The 18773-nt window shown below is 41.0% G+C and overlaps 1 protein-coding gene across 7 annotated transcripts in view; it reads right to left on the bottom strand.

Moving 5' to 3' along the window:
- astn1 (astrotactin 1) overlaps nt 1–18773 on the bottom strand; it is a 556409-nt gene that overhangs the window by 193036 nt on the left and 344600 nt on the right. For all 7 annotated transcript variants that reach the window (XM_054746696.2, XM_054746699.2, XM_054746711.2 and 4 more), the window contains 2 exons: nt 13953–14057; nt 470–658 (listed from right to left, as the gene is read on the bottom strand). In XM_054746696.2, coding sequence (XP_054602671.1) covers nt 470–658; nt 13953–14057 — 294 coding nt within the window. The remainder of the gene's footprint in view (nt 1–469; nt 659–13952; nt 14058–18773) is intronic.

Raw genomic sequence — 18773 nt, 5'->3', positions numbered from 1 at the left:
ACTTTCGTTCTATACAAGATCTGCCGATTTTAGAAGCCTTAATGTCAGCATATTGGTATCGGCAAACATCGGTTATCGGCCATAACAGTGATCTTTATATAGGATATCGGTATCAGCCCAAAAATTTCATATCGGTGCATCACTGGTGACGATACACCGCTGTGTTGTTTTTCAATTGTCATACTTGCATAAAATGAAAAAGAAACTTTATAGGATCCAAATTTTTCCCTAACTTATCCGTTTCTAAGGAAGACTTTGAATGATATGGGGCAGATGTTCATGGGGAAAAGACCATGATTGAGATCAGTGGTTATAAAAATAGAAATGAAACCAAACAGGTGTTTGATCAATATTTTTTTCAGTAAATGATAGCAGTTACTTTACTATTAACACCGACACATCTATGCACTAGAACACCTATAAAACATCCATCACATCAACTATCAGGACATGAGTTTGCTTTTCCTACCTTTGCTAATGTCCTGGTACTCAAGCCACAGCTGTCTCTGAACCAGCTTGTTGGGGTACCAGATGGTGCAGGACTCCTGGAAGCCGTACACTGCCTCCTGCACGTAGTGATTCCCAAACTCCTTGAGGATGGAGACAAAATCGCTCCGCTGTGTTGCTCCATCCAGAGAATGGATGGCTGAGCTAAAAGCTGGAACAAAAAAAAAAGGGAATTGTTGACTAATAGCCAAAGCTAGCACTTAAATCTTTTAACTGGAAGGAACAGACATGAAAACGTATTGTCACATTTAGGCTAATGTTGATATTGTGCAAATAAAATATAAACAATGTCCTCTGCTTCCAGGTAAAACACCTAAAGTATCATTAGAGGAAGCTGGTCGAATTTATTGTATTTTACTGCAGATGATTAGGTTATTAGCTCGTTTAGAGAACCTTTTCATGATATGCAAATTTTTTTTAGATAGGAATTTTGGGTTTTCATGAGCTGTATGCCAAAATCATCAATATTAGAAACAATAAAAGGCTTGAACTACTTCAGTTGTGTGTAATGAATCTAAAATATATGAAAGTCTAATGTTTATCAGTACATTACATGTCACAATATGCAAATTTTTTCAGACGGACCTGTCGGACAGAAATGACTAAACGAATCAAAGAAAATCTAACCCACTGAATTTTTTTTAAAGATTTAAAGCTCTTTTAGATTTCTTGCAGCTGAGTTTTGGAACAGATCCAAATTTGAGTGTTGTAGAAAATCCTACAAACAATCAAAATCAGGGAATCTTGGTGCAAGTTCTGTTTCTTTTAGGCTTTTAAGAATTTACATATTTTAAGCAGATTGTTGGATCATTCATGCATGCAACTCTTCAGGATTATTTTTGTGCAGTAATTATGTTTTCCCAATAGAATGCTTTTGATGGCTGCAGTGAAATTATTAGTCAGTTTGTTTTTAGCCTTTGTACAGACAGAAATAAGATAAAAAATGCTCATTAAAAGGCATCAGCATATGTTTTTTTGACAACATGATAGAAGAATGAGCAAAAGGTCAGAGTGATTTTTTGCAGCAGGAAATAAACTTCACAGAAGCATACCAAACTGGTGACAGAGCTGACAATTAAAATTATTCTCAATAAAAACCTCACAATAGCTTTGACATTGCATCTGATGCATACATACTGTTAACAGCTAGCCTGGCAAGCCAGACTAAATAAATGTATTATTTAGTCTGGCAACACTCCATTGACGGCTCTCGGTTGTGGGGCGGGTTCTACCGTTGTCTTTCAAATGATCTCCGCATTCCACTGGACAAAGAATGTGACGTACTCTTGTTTCACTCTGTTGCATCATCCCACCCACCAGGCATATAGAGTGCCCTGATTGGCCCACAAAGCGGATAAAGCTCTGTGATTTGTTCACTAAGCAGATAGAGCACTATGATTGGCCCACCATTATGGACCAATCACAGCTCTTTATATGTTTGAAACCCCTCTAGAGAGCTGTGATTGGCTAGCCAGAGTCCTGGTAGGAGCTGCTGAGGTTCCAATGGAGCATGCCTAGACCATTCTTTGTAAAGCAAGAATTTGGTCTAGTTCACTAGGCTAGTTAACAGCTGCAACGTGCAGACAAACAAATCACGTTATTAATGAAACCTCTGGAGGACCAATGTAACTCCCTTACCACTGTCTTGTAATCTGAATGGAATGAGCATCCAGTCGTACAAATTCCTAAAAATTACGAGGTTAAATATTATTTATATTAAATAAATTTGTTTTTATTGGTATTTAATGTTTGAGAAAACAAGATGTGTCAGTGTCAACCACTTTGACTTAACGCACATTTAATGTATTTACAGCAGAAAATGAAAGTTTGGGAGGCCTTGCTAATCTTCATGATTTTCCTTTATAAATCGTTGGTTGTTACAATAAAAAATATCAGTTAATTATATCATATAGGAGACACACAGTGATGTTTGAGAAGTGAAAGGAATGCGTGCAATATTTGTTTATACTGAATTAGGGAGGTGCATAAATGTGGGCACTTCAAAAAAGAAATTAACTCAATTATTCAGTAGATCTTCCTTTTGCAGAAATCACAGCATCTAAACGTTTCTGTGATCATAGATAAGGGTTGGAACATAGATCTACTGGTAAACCGAGAGCTTTGCTTCTGGCTCAGCTCTCTCTTCACCCCTACAGACCACTACAATGCCACATCAGATCTGGCAGGTCTAAATGTAGTGTGAGGGTCTGCTGGGAACATCGGGTGGCATCTTCTGTCAGAATGATCTTCAATTCCCACCACCGACAGAATATCGAACATGTCTGAGGAAAGCGGGTACATTGAGTCAGAGTGGGTCATGTTCCAAGCTTCAAGACGACTGACCGGAGCTGGTGTTAACCATCAAACCCGCTGGTGGACACCAGCAGTTAGGGATTCTGTCAAGCTGAAGAAAGAGACCCATTGGGTCTTTTTGGTCTGCGGGACTCCAGAGGCAGCTGATAGGCACCAGTAGTTCAAGTGGAATGCAGCTTGGGTGTTCACACACTGCTGCTCTGAAAGCAGTGTGTGACCACCACTGTTTACAGACGGTGTGCTGCTGACCTGCACTTGGGACTTTGTGGATCGGTGAGCAGGATACTTTGAAGACTTGCAATCTCTTTTTCTTGGTCTGCAACTTCAAACCTTAACTTGAACTTTGTGGAAACAGACAGCTGACATCTCTGAGACAGCTTTATGTATCCTTCCCCTTTGTTTTCAGATTATTTTTAGAATTGTTTGGAGACCTCCATGTTGCTACTTTTCATCGAATATTCATAGGAGGCAAACTTACAATTGGCCCCCTCTCTCATAATTGGATTCACCTATGTATGGAGGTCAAGGGTCACTGAGCATACCAAAATGATTTTGAGTTCTAATAATTAGTTCTAAAGGTTTTGGAATTAATAAAATGACAATAGTGCCCAACTTTATGCACCTGCCTAATTTTGTTTAACCATATCGCTGAAGCTGATCCTGACCACCATATGAAGGAATCTCATTTCCCCTTTTTGGATCTGAGATCTTAGCCTAATCAGGAATGAGGTCCATCAATCCGTCCATCCATTTTTGGCCGCTTATCGGGGTTGGGTTGCGCGGGCCGGGCAGTAGCCTAAGCAGGTAGGCCCAGACTTCCCTCTCCCCAGCCACTTGGGCCAGCTCCTCCAGGGAATCCTAAGGCATTCCCTGGCCAGATGAGAGACATAGTCTCTCCAGTGTGTCCTAGGTCTTCCTGTAGGCCTTCTCCCGGTTGGACATGCCTGGAAAACCTCACCATGGAGACGTCCAGGAGGCATATTTATCAGATGCCCGAGCCACCTCAACTGGCTGGTCTACTCCGAGCCCCTCCCGGATGACCGAGCTTCTCACCCAATCTCAGCCCCCTGCTACGAAAACTAATTAAGGCAGTTTGTGTCCGCAATCTCATTTTTTTGGTCACTACCCAAAGCTCATGATCATATATGAGAGTAGTAATGTTGATCAGCCGGTAAATCTAGAGCTGTGCCTTCTGGCTCAGCTCTCTCCAACACGACGGACCAGTACAACGCCCGCATCACTGCAGACAAGGCCGGATTAACCATAAGGGCAACTGGGCAATTGCCCAGGGCCCACGAACTCTAAAGGGCCCAGGGCACGAGCAAAATACTGTATCTATAATTTCCCGCTTTATGAGGACTATGGTGGTCCGTTTTCCCCGGACGTGTCCACTTTTCACTCTCTGTCCGGCGCGTCCGGACTGCGAGTTCTTGTATTGATGAAAATGTCCGGCTTTTCATCCAGAAGCAGGGATCGAATTATGGGGGAGCTGTATATCCTACACATCCAGGGGAGCCGGAAAAAAGTTTTCTACCTATATTATATCATTTTTGGACTCTTTTGAGCAGAGAGCGGCACAGCGCATTGTTGCACAGCGATCCAGGCAGCTGCTTCCAGCACACGGTCCATTCTCAAAGTGGCGCAACCAAAAAACTATAATTAGCACACGATCGTTCATGTCTGCACATGTTCTCTATTTTCTGTCTTATTTGTGCCTGAAGCTCTTTGCTACTGCAGAGCTCATCACCTGCACTGCGGTGATTTCACCTCACGCAGCATCGAAAACGCGCTCTGCACTTTGCGGTCAGGAGATCCCTTTGATCTGCTCAAAAGTAACTGCTGAGGTGAAAAAGTAAGAATCCAGGCAACAGATTTTCTGGAGAATTAAGAGGACATGCAAGAAGATGAGAGACACAGGACAGGAAAAATAAAAACAAGAAAACAAAACAAAGTGTTGAAAAGTAAAATGTAGGTAGATTTATCTACACTACACATTTTTACTTGTATAAAACAATAAGTTATACACATGTAATATTTATACATCTGATACAATTCAGGTCACCTTCAAAACTCGGTCACACACCCAGGGCCGTTTCAAGACATTTTGGGGGCCAAGGCAAAATGCCCCAACCCCCCCCCCCCCCCAATAACTGGGCTCCCCAGAAGCCTCTGTGTAATTCACACCCTCTCCAGTAGTGTTAGTTATACAGTGTTTATAAAAGCCCCTCAGACATTACTGACATGTTCTAATATTATCAGATGAGGAACTAAATTATCAGACATGCTGTCTCATCTGCTGCTTTTCTAAACTTGCAAAAAGTAACAAAACCATTTGAAAGCCACTATTTGTGGATTCTCTGAAAGTTTCCATGGAGTGTGTGACAACTTATGTTCTCATTGATCCTATCGTCTAATCTCACAGCTGAAACAAGCATCCTTAATAATCAGTGCACAGGAAGCGTACCGATGCTGTAGTAAAACAAAAGGTATAATAATTTATTATTAATAAAACCTTGTTGCAGCACTAAAGCAGAAAAATGAGATTTTGCATTAAATATGCAAAATATTTACATATGAATTGTTTTAGAGCCCTTTTATTGGCAGAATCTGATATCAATTTAGTTCTTACAAAAAATGGGTCCCAACATGGTTTGTGTGGCGTTGCCATAGTGTGACATCATAGGCACAGATCCCCTGTCCTCTTGTTTGGAAATGGAAATATGATCACCCTGTATTAAACAAACTGTCCGCCCGGGATTTTGCGCTGCACAGAGACGCTTCGCTGCCTATGACTGAACGTCAGTTGAGAGTCAGTCTCATGCAGACTGACCAATGAAGAGAGGGCCTCAAGTTAAGACCCTCTCCTCATTGGTCAGTCCACACGAGGTGGGTCAAAGGTTACCCTGGGCGGGTTACGTTTTGTCAGGCATTCAAGTATTGAGTATATTTACTACATATTACAGTAAAATATTCTGTATGTGACCACATTATGGTGATCCTCGGGTCGTGATGATGGGGCCCTTGAATATTGTTGCCCAGGGTACAACAAAGTGTTAATCTGGCCCTGACTGCAGATGCAGCACAAATCCACCTATCGATCTCACGCTCCATCTTTCCCTCACTCGTGAACAAGACCCCGAAATACTTAAACTCCTCCACTTGGGGCAGGAGGTTTAGAACACAAAAAGGACCACAAAACCAAAAGCTTTATTTTCTTTATCATGACTTGTCAGAGCCAAGCCTTTAATATTGGAGAAAACTATGATTCAACATTCTCCCATTACTAAGACGCCCAAGAACTCCTTGGTTTGAGGCAGAGACTCACTCTCCACCCAAAGAAAGTCTTTAATATTGCCAAAACTATTATTCTGGTATACAGCAAAGACAAAACCTCTCATAATATAAAATATTTTATCTGGAACTCCAATTTAAAAAAAATCACATAAAGAGAAAAACAGCTGATAAATGTGATAAAGTAGAGCTTTTAAATACATTCTGTAAAGCACACAGAGAATGGAAAATTGATAAAGCTTTGTGCTTCAGATATACCAACCAGTGAGTTGTGTTTTACTTTATTTTTATTGTTTTATTCTCCAAAATCACAATTTAAAAAACGAATTCCGAACAGGTTTATACTACCAAATCATCCTGTTTATATGACCACATGGCTAGTAGGAAAACAGAAAACAATCACTACGGTATCTGGAACTAGGCCATAAAGGTTTATATAGTTAATATGATCCTTAAATCAGAAGAGAATAAAAACTCCCTGTGCTCAGTGGGACTCTCGTTCAGCAAATAGTAGAAATCAAAACTGCAACAGCAGCTCATCATCGGGATTTTTAGGGAGAAGCCGTATTAATATCCGAGCTCTCGTGCGTCGCTCACTCCAGCTTCCTCACCAAAACTTAATTAGGAGGCTGCTGAAGTGAGAGACGGGGAGCACAGTGAGGATGAGAGATGGGGGCTTTGCTATCAGATGTAAAAATCAGTGGCCTCACCCTCCAGTGGCTGTTGAAATATGATGAGCTAAAGTAGGAAATGGGAGTTAAGGGGGGAAGGGGGCTGTTGAGTTGCTTCTGATGGAAGAGAAAATAGAAAGTGTATCCTCAGCAGGCGCAGGAGCCACTTTTAAACCACAGCAGTGCCATTGGAAATGCATTAGAGGTGTCATGCCTGTATTTATAGAGGAGAGGGGGCACTTATCAGAATAGAACCTATTTATGATGGATTCTTGAAGAGTGCATGATGAAAAATGACGGGAATAAAAGTCATTTAATGATTTTTTTTTCCAAGTCAGAATTGCTGGGAGTAATATTTCAACGTTTAAAACACCCCAGAAAATATAACCAGTAAAACCAGTGGAGCCCGAAGTGCAGATTTTTATGTAAAGTATACTAGATGTTATTTTTTGCAAACTTTTTCGTTTATATTACTGGACAAAAGAAAAAGATGAGAACAAAGCAAATACCCAGAAAAAGTAAAGTAATATCTAACATAAGTGTGCATATAAACATGAAAGATTACACTGGCTGGTGTTTCTACCTGAAAAACATTTTCAAGATGTTTTTTCTTTGGACTCTAGTGGCCTTTGCTTACAAGTGGAGGATGAGAGGGAAGAGAAATGGGGAGGACAAGAAACAAGCTGAGGGGTTGGAACCTTCATGCACAAGGCTGTCTGCTCAACCAGCACCACATTTGTGGATTAAAACTAGAAAATACAACACTGTCATGATCTATGGCTTTTATTACGCTTTTAGGTTTTACAGCATCTTGTCTTTGTCTTTTCGAAGATTGTGTATTTTATGGTTTTGTGTTATCTTCATTCGGTATTTTATGCTTCTTAGCTTTTGTTTTCATGGTTTGTACCATTGCCTCTTTTGTTTATTTATTTTTTCCTTTTTCAGTGAGTTTTTCCCTTCTGCTCCAGAACACTTTGAAGGTGTGCACCACACAGGAGGATTAGTGACTCAGCGTTTTGACTTGAACTCCGTGTTTGGGTTTACAGGGTTATATCGCCACGGTAACTGATGCTGGATACCTCATCTCTAAGCCAAACAATTTCCCTTTCCTGGATCGATAACATATCTATCTTTCTGCTCAGGGCAGCTTGGGTTTCAAGATAAGGGATGAACAAATGTAGAAGCACTAGCTCGTGAACTATCAGTTTTCTTAGAAAATAAAAACACAGTAACGTGTAGCTTCCCTTGGATTGAAACCTTAACACATTTTTATGAAATAGTCTAAGTATAATAACATTTTTAATTAGTCTAAAACAACCAAATTAAGGCTACTGCGAAGTTAGTTTTTCTTCAGTTTTATTGTCTCCATTAAATTATTAATAAACTGTAAAGATTTTGTTTCCCATCCTTGACAGTGGATGAAAGAATATGAGAAGAGACTGAATCCTAGCTGGCTCGTACTGATATAAACGTTCATCTTATGAAATGTCTTCAGGACCGAAATAAACTCACTGTGGAACAAACACACTTTTAATGCAGCACTTTGAGCATTGATGCTACAATGCACAGATTAAATAAATGTCAAATCTGCAGCAGAGTTGCATCTCATATATTGATTCAATTCAGTTTATTTATTGAGCACCATTAGGGATGTGACGGTAACAGGTGTAGTGGTAAACCCCGGTAAAAATGTTTACAGTAATAATAACCGTCTTGTTTTTAAAAAATATATTATCTCATTGGATTTTCGTGGCCGCGGTGTAGGCGCGGTGACCCTTCCCAGCCACCGTCTCGTCTGCTGAAGTTGCGGCACATGCCCATTTCATAGTTTACAACCAAAACTTTCTTGAAGCTAAAGCTGAAATAATGGCCAAAGGAGGAGACGGCAGCACTCAGGGGATCTATCAGCCCTCGAAGAAGACAAATTCAGAAGTAAGGGCATAATTTGGATATTTGAAGAATGCCGAGAGACAGTTGATAGAAGACAGTGATTCGGTTTGCGGCACGTGCAGGGAAAAAAGTGTCTGTAAAAGGCAGCAACACTTCGACTCTCATGACACATTTGTGTGACCATCACTCACAACTCTACAGTCAATGCAAGGCAAGTTAACGTTAGCTTTTTAGCTCAAATGCGTGATGTGAGAACTTTGGGTTGAAGGAGAATGCAACGAGTCGCCCTATAGTGCCGCCGCAGTGCCCACTGCCAGCATATAAACTATGCCTTGGACACCCCCATATTGAAATGATGCTATGCATGACGGGGCTCCCAGGGGGCAGATAAGAGCTGGTCGCCAATGCAGTAGAGCACGGCCGCAGTCACATTCTCAAAGTGTCGCCACCTCAAAAACAAATTTAACACGCAACCATTTATTTCAGCTCATATCCTGTTATGATTTCTGTCTTTTATTTGTGCCTGATGCGTTTTGCTGCTGCGGAGCGTATCACCCGTTTTGTCCTCCGGTGACTTCCCCCTCACTGGTGCGGTCTGCGCGCGGCGCGGTCGGCAGATCTTTTTGAACTGCAGTTCAAAGTTAATTCATAAGATAAAAAATATGAACCCAGGTAGCAGTTTTTCTTTAGTATTGAGAGGAGATGCAGGAAGATAATAAACAGACAGGACAGAAAAATAGTCAAATAAAAAACAAGTTTGTTTTTGTACCTGGTTGCAACAAACAGACACAATTGAAGGTAATCAGAAGTGAGGAACAGAAAATGAAATTATTCTTTCAATGTTTAGATCAGCAGAAACTCTGAGAGGCGGCAGGCGCATCCGTGAGTTTGCGGCCGCTGCGCAGGGGGAGGGGGGAGGGCTGAAGCAGGGGAACAGTAAAGATGCAGAAACTACCATTTTTAAAAGAAATGTGTGTTAACTTAGAAAATGTGGACGCAACTGTAATTGTCAAAAACTCCAGCGAACCACCCCCGGAACGTTTGATTTAAAAATTAAGCACTGGTACTACCCCCTGTTGCCAAGAAAAGTACACACTATCACTTTAACCAATATATTCAGTCACATTTTACTTGATTTAACTGTAAAATTAGTTTGATCAGTGTTTCATGTACATCCATGAACACATCAAAAAGCCAGTCATCTTCCTGAGGTGCTATGCTAACACAAATCTATCACATAACAGGGTTGTAGTATGAGCATGAGTGCAATGTAGCTTCCCCTCGTTACAAAAGCTCAAAATGATCATTGACCTTTCAGACGCCATCATATGCAACTCTTGAATTTTACCAAGATCCTGCAAAGCCCATCCACTTTCTAACAAGGAACAGTGAGGTCATCATCCTGTGTAAAGGGATTCTTAGCTGTTACATTCAGAGTATCTAAAGTCCTGCTTTTTACTTTCTTTTCCTAATATTTAATCAGTTTGTGCTGCTTTTATTCCTTCTAGATGTCAACTTTTGTTCCTGCCTCAGTCTTAAATTGTATGCGTGCTTAATAGTGCATCCGGCCAATGCAGCTCTTTCACTCTGTAAAATAAACAATTATCCTTTGTCACCACCTGCCTCCCATCAGAGCCTGAGGCCTAGTCCACACGTAGCCGGGGTTTTTTAAAAACGAATATCCGCCCCTCCAAAAACTCGCATCCACACCACTGCGTTTTAAAAACAAACTCTGTCCACACGTACCCGGATAAATACGTTGTTAAGGACATGCCAGACCTGTAGGCGGCAGTACTTCCCCCGTTCTTAACCTCGTCCTTCGTCTGTGGTCTTCTGCAAGGAGCAGTAATTCCGCTTGCAAAAACAAACAAGCAAAAAGCGCTTGGACAATTGATGGATCGGGTAGTGACAGAGCGCAGCTCTGAAGGCTTCCATGATGCCGGCTAGTGTAAACACAGGTTGCACACGTGATGTCAGCATTTTTTGTCGCGGAAAGTGACGTTGCGGACCTTAAAACTCCGGTTTTGTCCGTCCACATGCAGACACCCAAAACGGAGAAAACGCAGATCTTCACTTTGGCCGGAGTTTTTAAAAAGATCTGTTTTCGTGTGAAAAAACTCCGTTTTCGTGTGGATGACAGGCCAAAACGCAGAAAAATATCTACGTTTTGGCAGATCCCTGGCTACGTGTGGACAGGGCCTGAGTCTGCCTGTAGGCCCTCAGCTTTCAGGCAACAAGAAAAACATGAGAGCAAAGTTATAACAATAAAAAACAAATAGTATTAAGTGTATGGAAAATTAACAATGCTAGGCTCACGTGGTTTATTTTGACTCATATAGGAGGTTTTAAAGAGAAAAATATAAAACAAGAAGCAACGTATACTGAGATCAACCGCTGATAAATGCATATATATATTGTTTGTGCATAGAGCTGTATCCAGTGCGTGTCAATGCAACAAGGGAAAACAATTGAATTTAGAAAATAAACATGGGTATTTGCTATAAATGGGTTGTGTAGGTGCTGTGGAAATTAGCTTTAATGTCAGTAATGACAACAGGTCTACCAAACGGTTTTAGCGTGAATTTGTTTTTGACACAGGAGATGGTAGATCCCATCCCACTTTAATCATCACTCATCCCTCTCTGACACTTCCACAGCTCCATTATACAGCACATAAAGCGGTTTGAAGCACCCATTCCCCCAGGCAACGACAGTGTGTGTTTTCATTTCCTTTTCCCGTAAGGTAATAACCTCACTTTTAAACCGCAGAACCCCATTATAGAGCCCCCGGGTTTTGATGCATCATAAGGAAAGATACCTCTTTATGTGAAATGTTGAAAAGCTTTGCTATTCAGAACAGCACTCCTGAGAGAAAAATATGTTTACGAGGTTTAATTTCCATTTTGCTGGAACACTTTTTTCTTGTGCATCTTTTTACTTTGTTGGATACTGACGTTATTTGGAGTTAATACTCAATAAAGCAAAGATTTACAATTATCCAGATACTATTCAGCTGATAATGTGAGTTGTGACTCCTAAACCCACTTTGTTTGGTTGTGCTTGTCGAGCACCTGTTTGTTTTTCACCTTTCACAGTGATGCATATTTGTTATTACAGGAACTTGACCCTCATGCTTCCTGTGTCAAAATTTCCTGCAAACACTGCAGATAAGAACTGCTCCCACGTTAAAGAGGGAGTCACCTCCCAAATCTTTTTTTTTTTTTTGCTGATTAACTGTATAAATGAGTGTCTAATAGTGCTGTGGAAATGTGTAATCAACATTTTGGCTTTTTAGTGCACCTTATTTAAAATCAAAATATTCTGCCCAGAATCATCAGTATTGCGCCCTCTTCAGGTCATATAGAATTTGAATAAGCCATTGCTATTGGCTAAAGAAGTACAGCGTGGCGTCTGCTGCCCTGCCACTGTAAGATAAATTAGCAACTGAGTCTTGGTCATGCCTCCTGCTGGCCCAGCCACTCACGAGTAAATATAAAAAGATAAGGCTATGGTAGGGGGTGACTAACACTTTAAAGCAGATATTCATAGTTTTTTACTCTGACAACACCATCTAGGCCACTTTAGGCCACTTTACTTACTTCCTTGTTTACGGTTGAAAGCAACACCTGTTGTTCATGAACACACACCTCCAACAGAGCTTAAACACGTGGTTAAGAATTAATATTCTCATGCTATGTTTTTTATCCATGTAACAACTCTGGATCTGTCCAAGTACATCCTCAAACACTCGCACTAGCTCTGTGATTGACATCTGTACATAAGCAAGTAGCTCAAGCTATTGACTTACTCTGAGCTGTGCTCCATTATGATTGCACGGGGCTCTGTGGGACGAGGGGGTTATTAGCAAATAAATAAATAAATAAATGAAAAGGGTCACTGCCTACATTACATCGCAGTACTGATTTATACATCTCTGCAAGGGAGATACTCACGCATTGACAGAGACGTTGTGCTCTCGGACTTGTCTGTCACCCGCGGAATGTTGCAAAGCAATTCCCCGCCAGGGCAACAGAGGGCGTAGCATTGTTCTGTGGTATCCTGCCACCATTACACTCATGTATCTGGTCCACAGTAGAATATTTATTCATGTGTTTGTATATTCCAAAGACTTTATAACACAGCTGAATTTATCCTTCATGTTTCCCTACCTCTTCATGCGGTCGCCACCTCTAAACCCACGTTTCCCGTCATTTTCGTGCACGAATAAAACGTTTGCTCCGTATTTTTGTACTCCTTCAGTCACGGGTCAATAAATGTTCCTATTTTCAGACTTTTTCTGCTATGCAATCTTCAATCTGTTGTGCGTCTGCTGCTAAAAATCATTTCACTTTTTGACAGGGCAATGGTGGTGCTGTTGATGATTTTAAAGGAAGCGGCGTCCTGATCAATCACAGGCATGCGGTCTCGGTCACTTTCTACAGATATTAAAAAATTTGGGCATGTATCCGTCAGCCTCTGTGAGCCTGTCGGAGAGCTGTTGCGTTGAAACATAATGGCGTTGCGTGTTTCCACACCGATGCAGACAGAGAAGAATAAATCAAGATTTCTAAAAAATCGAATATAACTCCTAAGAGGCAAAATTCCATATTGCTGCTTCAAGGGTGACTATTGTAACGAGAATATATCCTATATAACGAGACCGACGTAAACCTTTTATATGTTACACAATCACAAGTGTGCCCGAGCTTTCATATGATTTACAGACTGGTCTTTTTCTGCATTGGGTTTTCAAAAAGCTAGATAGTCTAAAAATAAATCCACTTCAGCTGCGACACCGCAGATAAAAATGAGTCAGGCCGTGCTATAAACGCAGACAATCATGTTCCAGTAACTATTTTACAACTGTAAAAACAGCTAAAAATATTTTTATACTTTTTAACAATTTCCTATTAAGGGTAGTGTTTCCCCTAAGCAACATATGTATTGCTTCATTTTGAAAGCATGTCCAGCTTCTTCTTTTTTTTTTTTTTTTTCCGATGACCCAAATGTGCATGAATATTTAAATCTGCCATGATTCTTGCCAAGTTTGATCAAAACATGGCAGCCTGCCAATTAATTACATAGCTCATCACAAATAAAAAATAAAGTAAGCAAGCTGTTATGGTGAGCCGCTAACCTTGACATGCCATTAATTACAATGTGATAATAAATAATATCTGATGTTTTTAGTTTCTCCCTGGAGGCTGAAGCAAAGTTTTCTTCTGCACTTGGAAACGGTGCTGACATAGTTTGTCTCGACTGTAAAGAAGATGAAATCACCTTGAGACAGGACCCACTGGTTGAGTTTGACGTGGTACAGGACAGAGCGAAGACTCCAGTGCTGAACGAGCGGGTATCCAGAAACCTCGCTGTAGTTCACCATACCTGCAGGAACATGAGGAAAATAAACTGGTTTAACACAGATACAGTTCCCTTGAGATCAAATGTCGCAGAGTTTAGGGTAGTGTCTCCCCATGTGTGCATCTATACTGAAAACACAACGCCACGTTAATGTTTTATTTACTCCTCAGTAGTGGGTGAAATTGCAGAGATTCTGAGTTGGATCAAAGGTTGGCTCTTGCATTTCATTCTTGTTAACTTTACCTTAAAAATAAAGCACAAAATCTAACAAACCTAAATACAATATCAGATAAAAAGAGATGACGGCATGTAACATCTCTGGTGTTGCATCAAAGGAGAGCCCGATCAGCAGCCCGTCCTTCACCGCAACCTATGGAGACAGGATGTGGCAGCGTTAATGTAAAAGCTATTCAGATGTAAGTGATGGAGCAGAGCAGAGTGGAGGCTGCAGGTCTGGCGGTGTTTTCATCTGAGTGATAACACACACTCCCAACTGTTCTGGTGTGGTGTCATACCCTACTTTCATAAAAATAAAGTTTATGTTGATGAAAATGTCGATATGGGAAACATAATATGACTTATGTTGCATGTCAAGAGGCACAATTTCAAAACGTCATTTTGCATTTTGGTATTTTCTATTAATGCTATTAAAACAATTATACTTTCATTGATCCAAAATGTGAAATGTGAATTATTCATGTAACATCAAAAAGGGTCTATTTTCACCTATATATTGACCAACGTAGAGACTGTCAGAACCCAAGTCCCCAAACCAGCCTCACCCCAGCTAGCCGGCCTCCACCATGGACCAGAACTCCCAGCATGCCCCTCGCGGGGATTCCCTCCACGTCGCACCTACGTCACGAACCGCAACTATATACGGAAGTTGCGAAACCCCCAGCTCACCACTCAGTCACCATTTCTTCGGATCTATGATCAGAGTTTCCAAGCAACCGATCCATCGTACGAACTCTCAGCTCACAGTAAGTGTTCTTACTTACTTCTGGAAAACCCAGCATTTTCGTGTCACTTCATTGACGCTCGGACGCTCGGGGATTCCTAGATTAAACCGAGAGCCGGCGTTTCACCGACGCTATCACTTCCGCGTCTGTGAGACCACGCTCTCCACAAGCTCAACTCCCGTATCCAACCGACCGGTCTGACAGTGACCTTTCATATTCTACAGAATAAATCCACTTTCTCTTTGGCCTTCTGAATCCAGAAGGTTCCGCTCAGCGTGTGTTGACATTCCATGAAGACAAAACATTCAAACAAACATTCTCACCCAAGGTTCTTGCACTCTCTGTGAAAGCCAGACATCAACATTCTTCACCTCGAATAAGTGAAGACTCCACAATTTTATAGTTATAAGTAAAATAATCATATGTGATGAATGAACAAGATGCTTAAATGAAATGTTTGAAAAATCTGTGCTTAAATCAATGAATTTGAAATTAATATTGTTCTTACAATAATCCATTTATATCACATCACTATGTGTTTGATTTACCAAGTTAATCATTGTTTACACTCATACACATTACTATAAGACACATATTAAGGTTAAAATGTACTTCACATAGGAGTTTTAAAGATTCTTATTCACATTGTTAAGAATCTTGTATCTGAAGGAAGGCATGGCTTTCTGAGGGATGTTGGTAAATACTCAGAAACGTGTCAAATTCTGATTTGCCAAACTTGGCCAGAAATCATAACAAAGTAGTTTAATAAAACAATAATTACTTCCCGATTAATTCCGTTTCCAGCTGAGCCCGATTCGGCCAAATCGGGAAAGAAGCTTCTTTTGAAGTGTGTTTATGGTCCCTGAATAAGCGAAGAACCCTAGAATCTTCTGATTAAACATTCAAAGATCAATCAGATTTATATTTCATATTTGTATGGGATATCACATCTTATTGGTCATAATTAATGTGTATTAATTGCTGCATTCATATTTCTTTACAGTTTCTAGTAGTTAGTTAACATTTCCTTTACAGAAGGTGAAAATGATTTCATCAGAAGAATCGTGACTAAAACTAAAAACAATTTTATTAAAACTAAACAAAATATTCTTGTTAAAATTAACACTGATGACTGATCCAATCCAATCCACCTTTATTTTTATAGCACTTTATACACAACACTGTCAACGAAAGTGCTTCTCACACAGATAAAAACATACAGACATAATTAAAAACAGTAAAAACATGAATAATATATTAAAACATACAAAACATTGGAAAATAAAATAAAAAACACAACACTGCTTCAAAACAGGAGTGGATAAGAATAATCAGTCAGTGTTAAAAGCCAGTGAATAATAGTGAGTCTTGAGGTGCAACTTAAAAATGACCAGAGAAGATGCCTGTCTTAGGCCTAGTCCACACGTAGCCAGGTTTTTAAAAAATGAATATCCGACCCTCCAAAAACTTGCATCCACACCACCTCGTTTTTTAAAAAAAACTCTGTCCACACGTACCCGGATAAATACGTTGTTAAGGACATGCCAGACCTGTAGGTGGCATTACTTCCCCCGTTCTTAACCTCGTCCTTCATCTGTGGTCTTCCGCAAGGAGCAGTAATTCCGCTTGCAAAAACAAGCAAAAAGCGCTTGGGCAATTGATAAAGCGAGCGCAGCTCTGAGGGCATCCATGCTGTCGGCTAGTGTAAACACAGGTCGCACACGTGATGTCAGCATTGTTTTGTCGCGGAAAGTGACGTTGCGGACCTTAAAACTCCGGTTTTGTCTGTCCACACACAGACACCCAAAACGGAGAAAATGCAGATCTTCACTTTGGCCGGAGTTTTTAAAAAGATCCGTTTTCGTGTGAAAAAACTCCGTTTTCGTGTGGATGACAGGCCAAAACGTAGAAAAATATCTACGTTTTGGCAGATCCCCGGCTATGTGTGGACAGGGCCTAATATTGCCTGGAAGCTGGTTCCAAAGTCAAGTCCCTCTCAGCTTCAGCCTTGTTCATGGAAAAATCAACTGCTGCTGGTCAGCCGACCTCAACTGGGTAGTTGGCTCATACAGCACGAGCATGTCTGATAGATAGGAAGGAGCCAGTCCATTCAAAGATTTGTATGCCAACACCAATATTTTAAAACGAACTCTAAAAGCAACTGGAATCCAGTGCAGAGAATCCAATACCGGGGTGACATGCTCATGCCTGTGAGTGCCTGTTAACAAACAAGCCACAGCGTTTTGGACTAACTGAAGTCTATTGAGACAAACCCGACTCACCCTAACATAAAGACTATTACAATAGTCAAGCTTTGAGGTGATAACCACATGAATGAGTCTTTCCAGATCATTTTTCACCAGAACCGACTTGACTGGAGGCGTGGTTTCATCTAATCCAAGCATCTTATTTACGGGTTGAAGAAATGGCTCGTGAAAACAACACATTTCGGAAACAATGTCATCCCAATAGTGCAAACAGTAATATCTGATCATATGTTGTGCCTTTTGTTGCTCTGAAAGGTATAAAAGAAGCCTGATACAGCCCCCTTTAAAAAGGGTGTTGAACAATAATATATTTAATCTACAGTTTTTGGACAGTTTGTGACTGTCCCAACTTCCAAGTGTACGTAACTCAGTGTCTTGTTTGAGAGCAATGGTATGATGGAGGGAGAAACTGGAGTTAGATGGACTGATGGGCTGGGGATCCATCTTCAGTAATGAGAATGCTGCTCTTGGCCATTGTGGCACAGACAAGAGAAGAAAACAGAAACTGCTTATTAACTTGTCCATGCAAGTTCCAACTCTCACATGTGCTCACAAGCTTTGGATCATGAACTGAACAACTTCTTCAGAGTGCTCGGGTGAGGATTTCATGGTAGAGATGCTGCTCCTCTGCATAGAAGGAGGTGTTTTGGGCATCTGTGTTATAACTGTGTTTTGGTTGCCTTCTTCTGGAGATTTTCTGGACATGTTCCAACCAGAGAAGAACCTCAGAGCAGAGACAGAACTTGCTGGAGTTCATACATCCTCTCTGGGCCAGGAACTCGAGACAAGCAAAAAAAAAAAAAAAAAAAACGGATGATTTGGACTTACTGGTATTTAATCTGGATAGCTCTCTCACAAAGTAACTGGCACCTTCTTAACTTTATTAGTAATCTTTAAAGCAGTAATCTGGCTCTGGTAACACAACACTGCCATTCCAAATATCACAGCTTAAAATTATTCCTAGATTTTCTGTGTTTTTATGACAGTGATTTACAGAAACATAAACGTGACGTTTCAACATTATTAGTCATTCTCTTATGCTACATTATTATCCATCCACACACTTTCATCCGCTTATATGGAATCGGGTCACAAGGGCAGTAGCCTAATAAAAGAGGCCCAGACTTCCCTCCCCTCAGCCACATGGGCCAGCTCTTCTGGGGAAATTCCAAGGCCAGCTGAGAAACATAGTCCCTCCAGCGTGTCCTGGGTCTTCCCTTGGGTCTCCTCCTGGTTGGACGTGCCCAGAAAACCTCACCAGGGAGGCGTCCAGGAGGCATCCTGACCAGATGGCCGAGCCACCTCAACTGGCTCCTCTCGATATGGAGGAGCAGCGGGTCTACTCCGAGCTCCTCCCAGATGACCGAGCTTCTCACCTATCTTTGAGGGACTTCCCAGCCACTCTGCGGAGAAAACTTATTTCGGCTGTTTGTATCCGTGATCTCATTCTTTCAGTGAATACCCAAAGCTCGTGACCATAGGTGAGGGTAGGAACATAGGCGGACCGGTAA

This window comes from Nothobranchius furzeri, chromosome 11 (genome assembly GCF_043380555.1).
Source record: "Nothobranchius furzeri strain GRZ-AD chromosome 11, NfurGRZ-RIMD1, whole genome shotgun sequence".
Lineage (NCBI taxonomy): Eukaryota > Metazoa > Chordata > Actinopteri > Cyprinodontiformes > Nothobranchiidae > Nothobranchius > Nothobranchius furzeri.
Note: the sequence above shows the minus strand (reverse complement) of the source record. Positions and strands in the feature narration are given on the sequence as shown.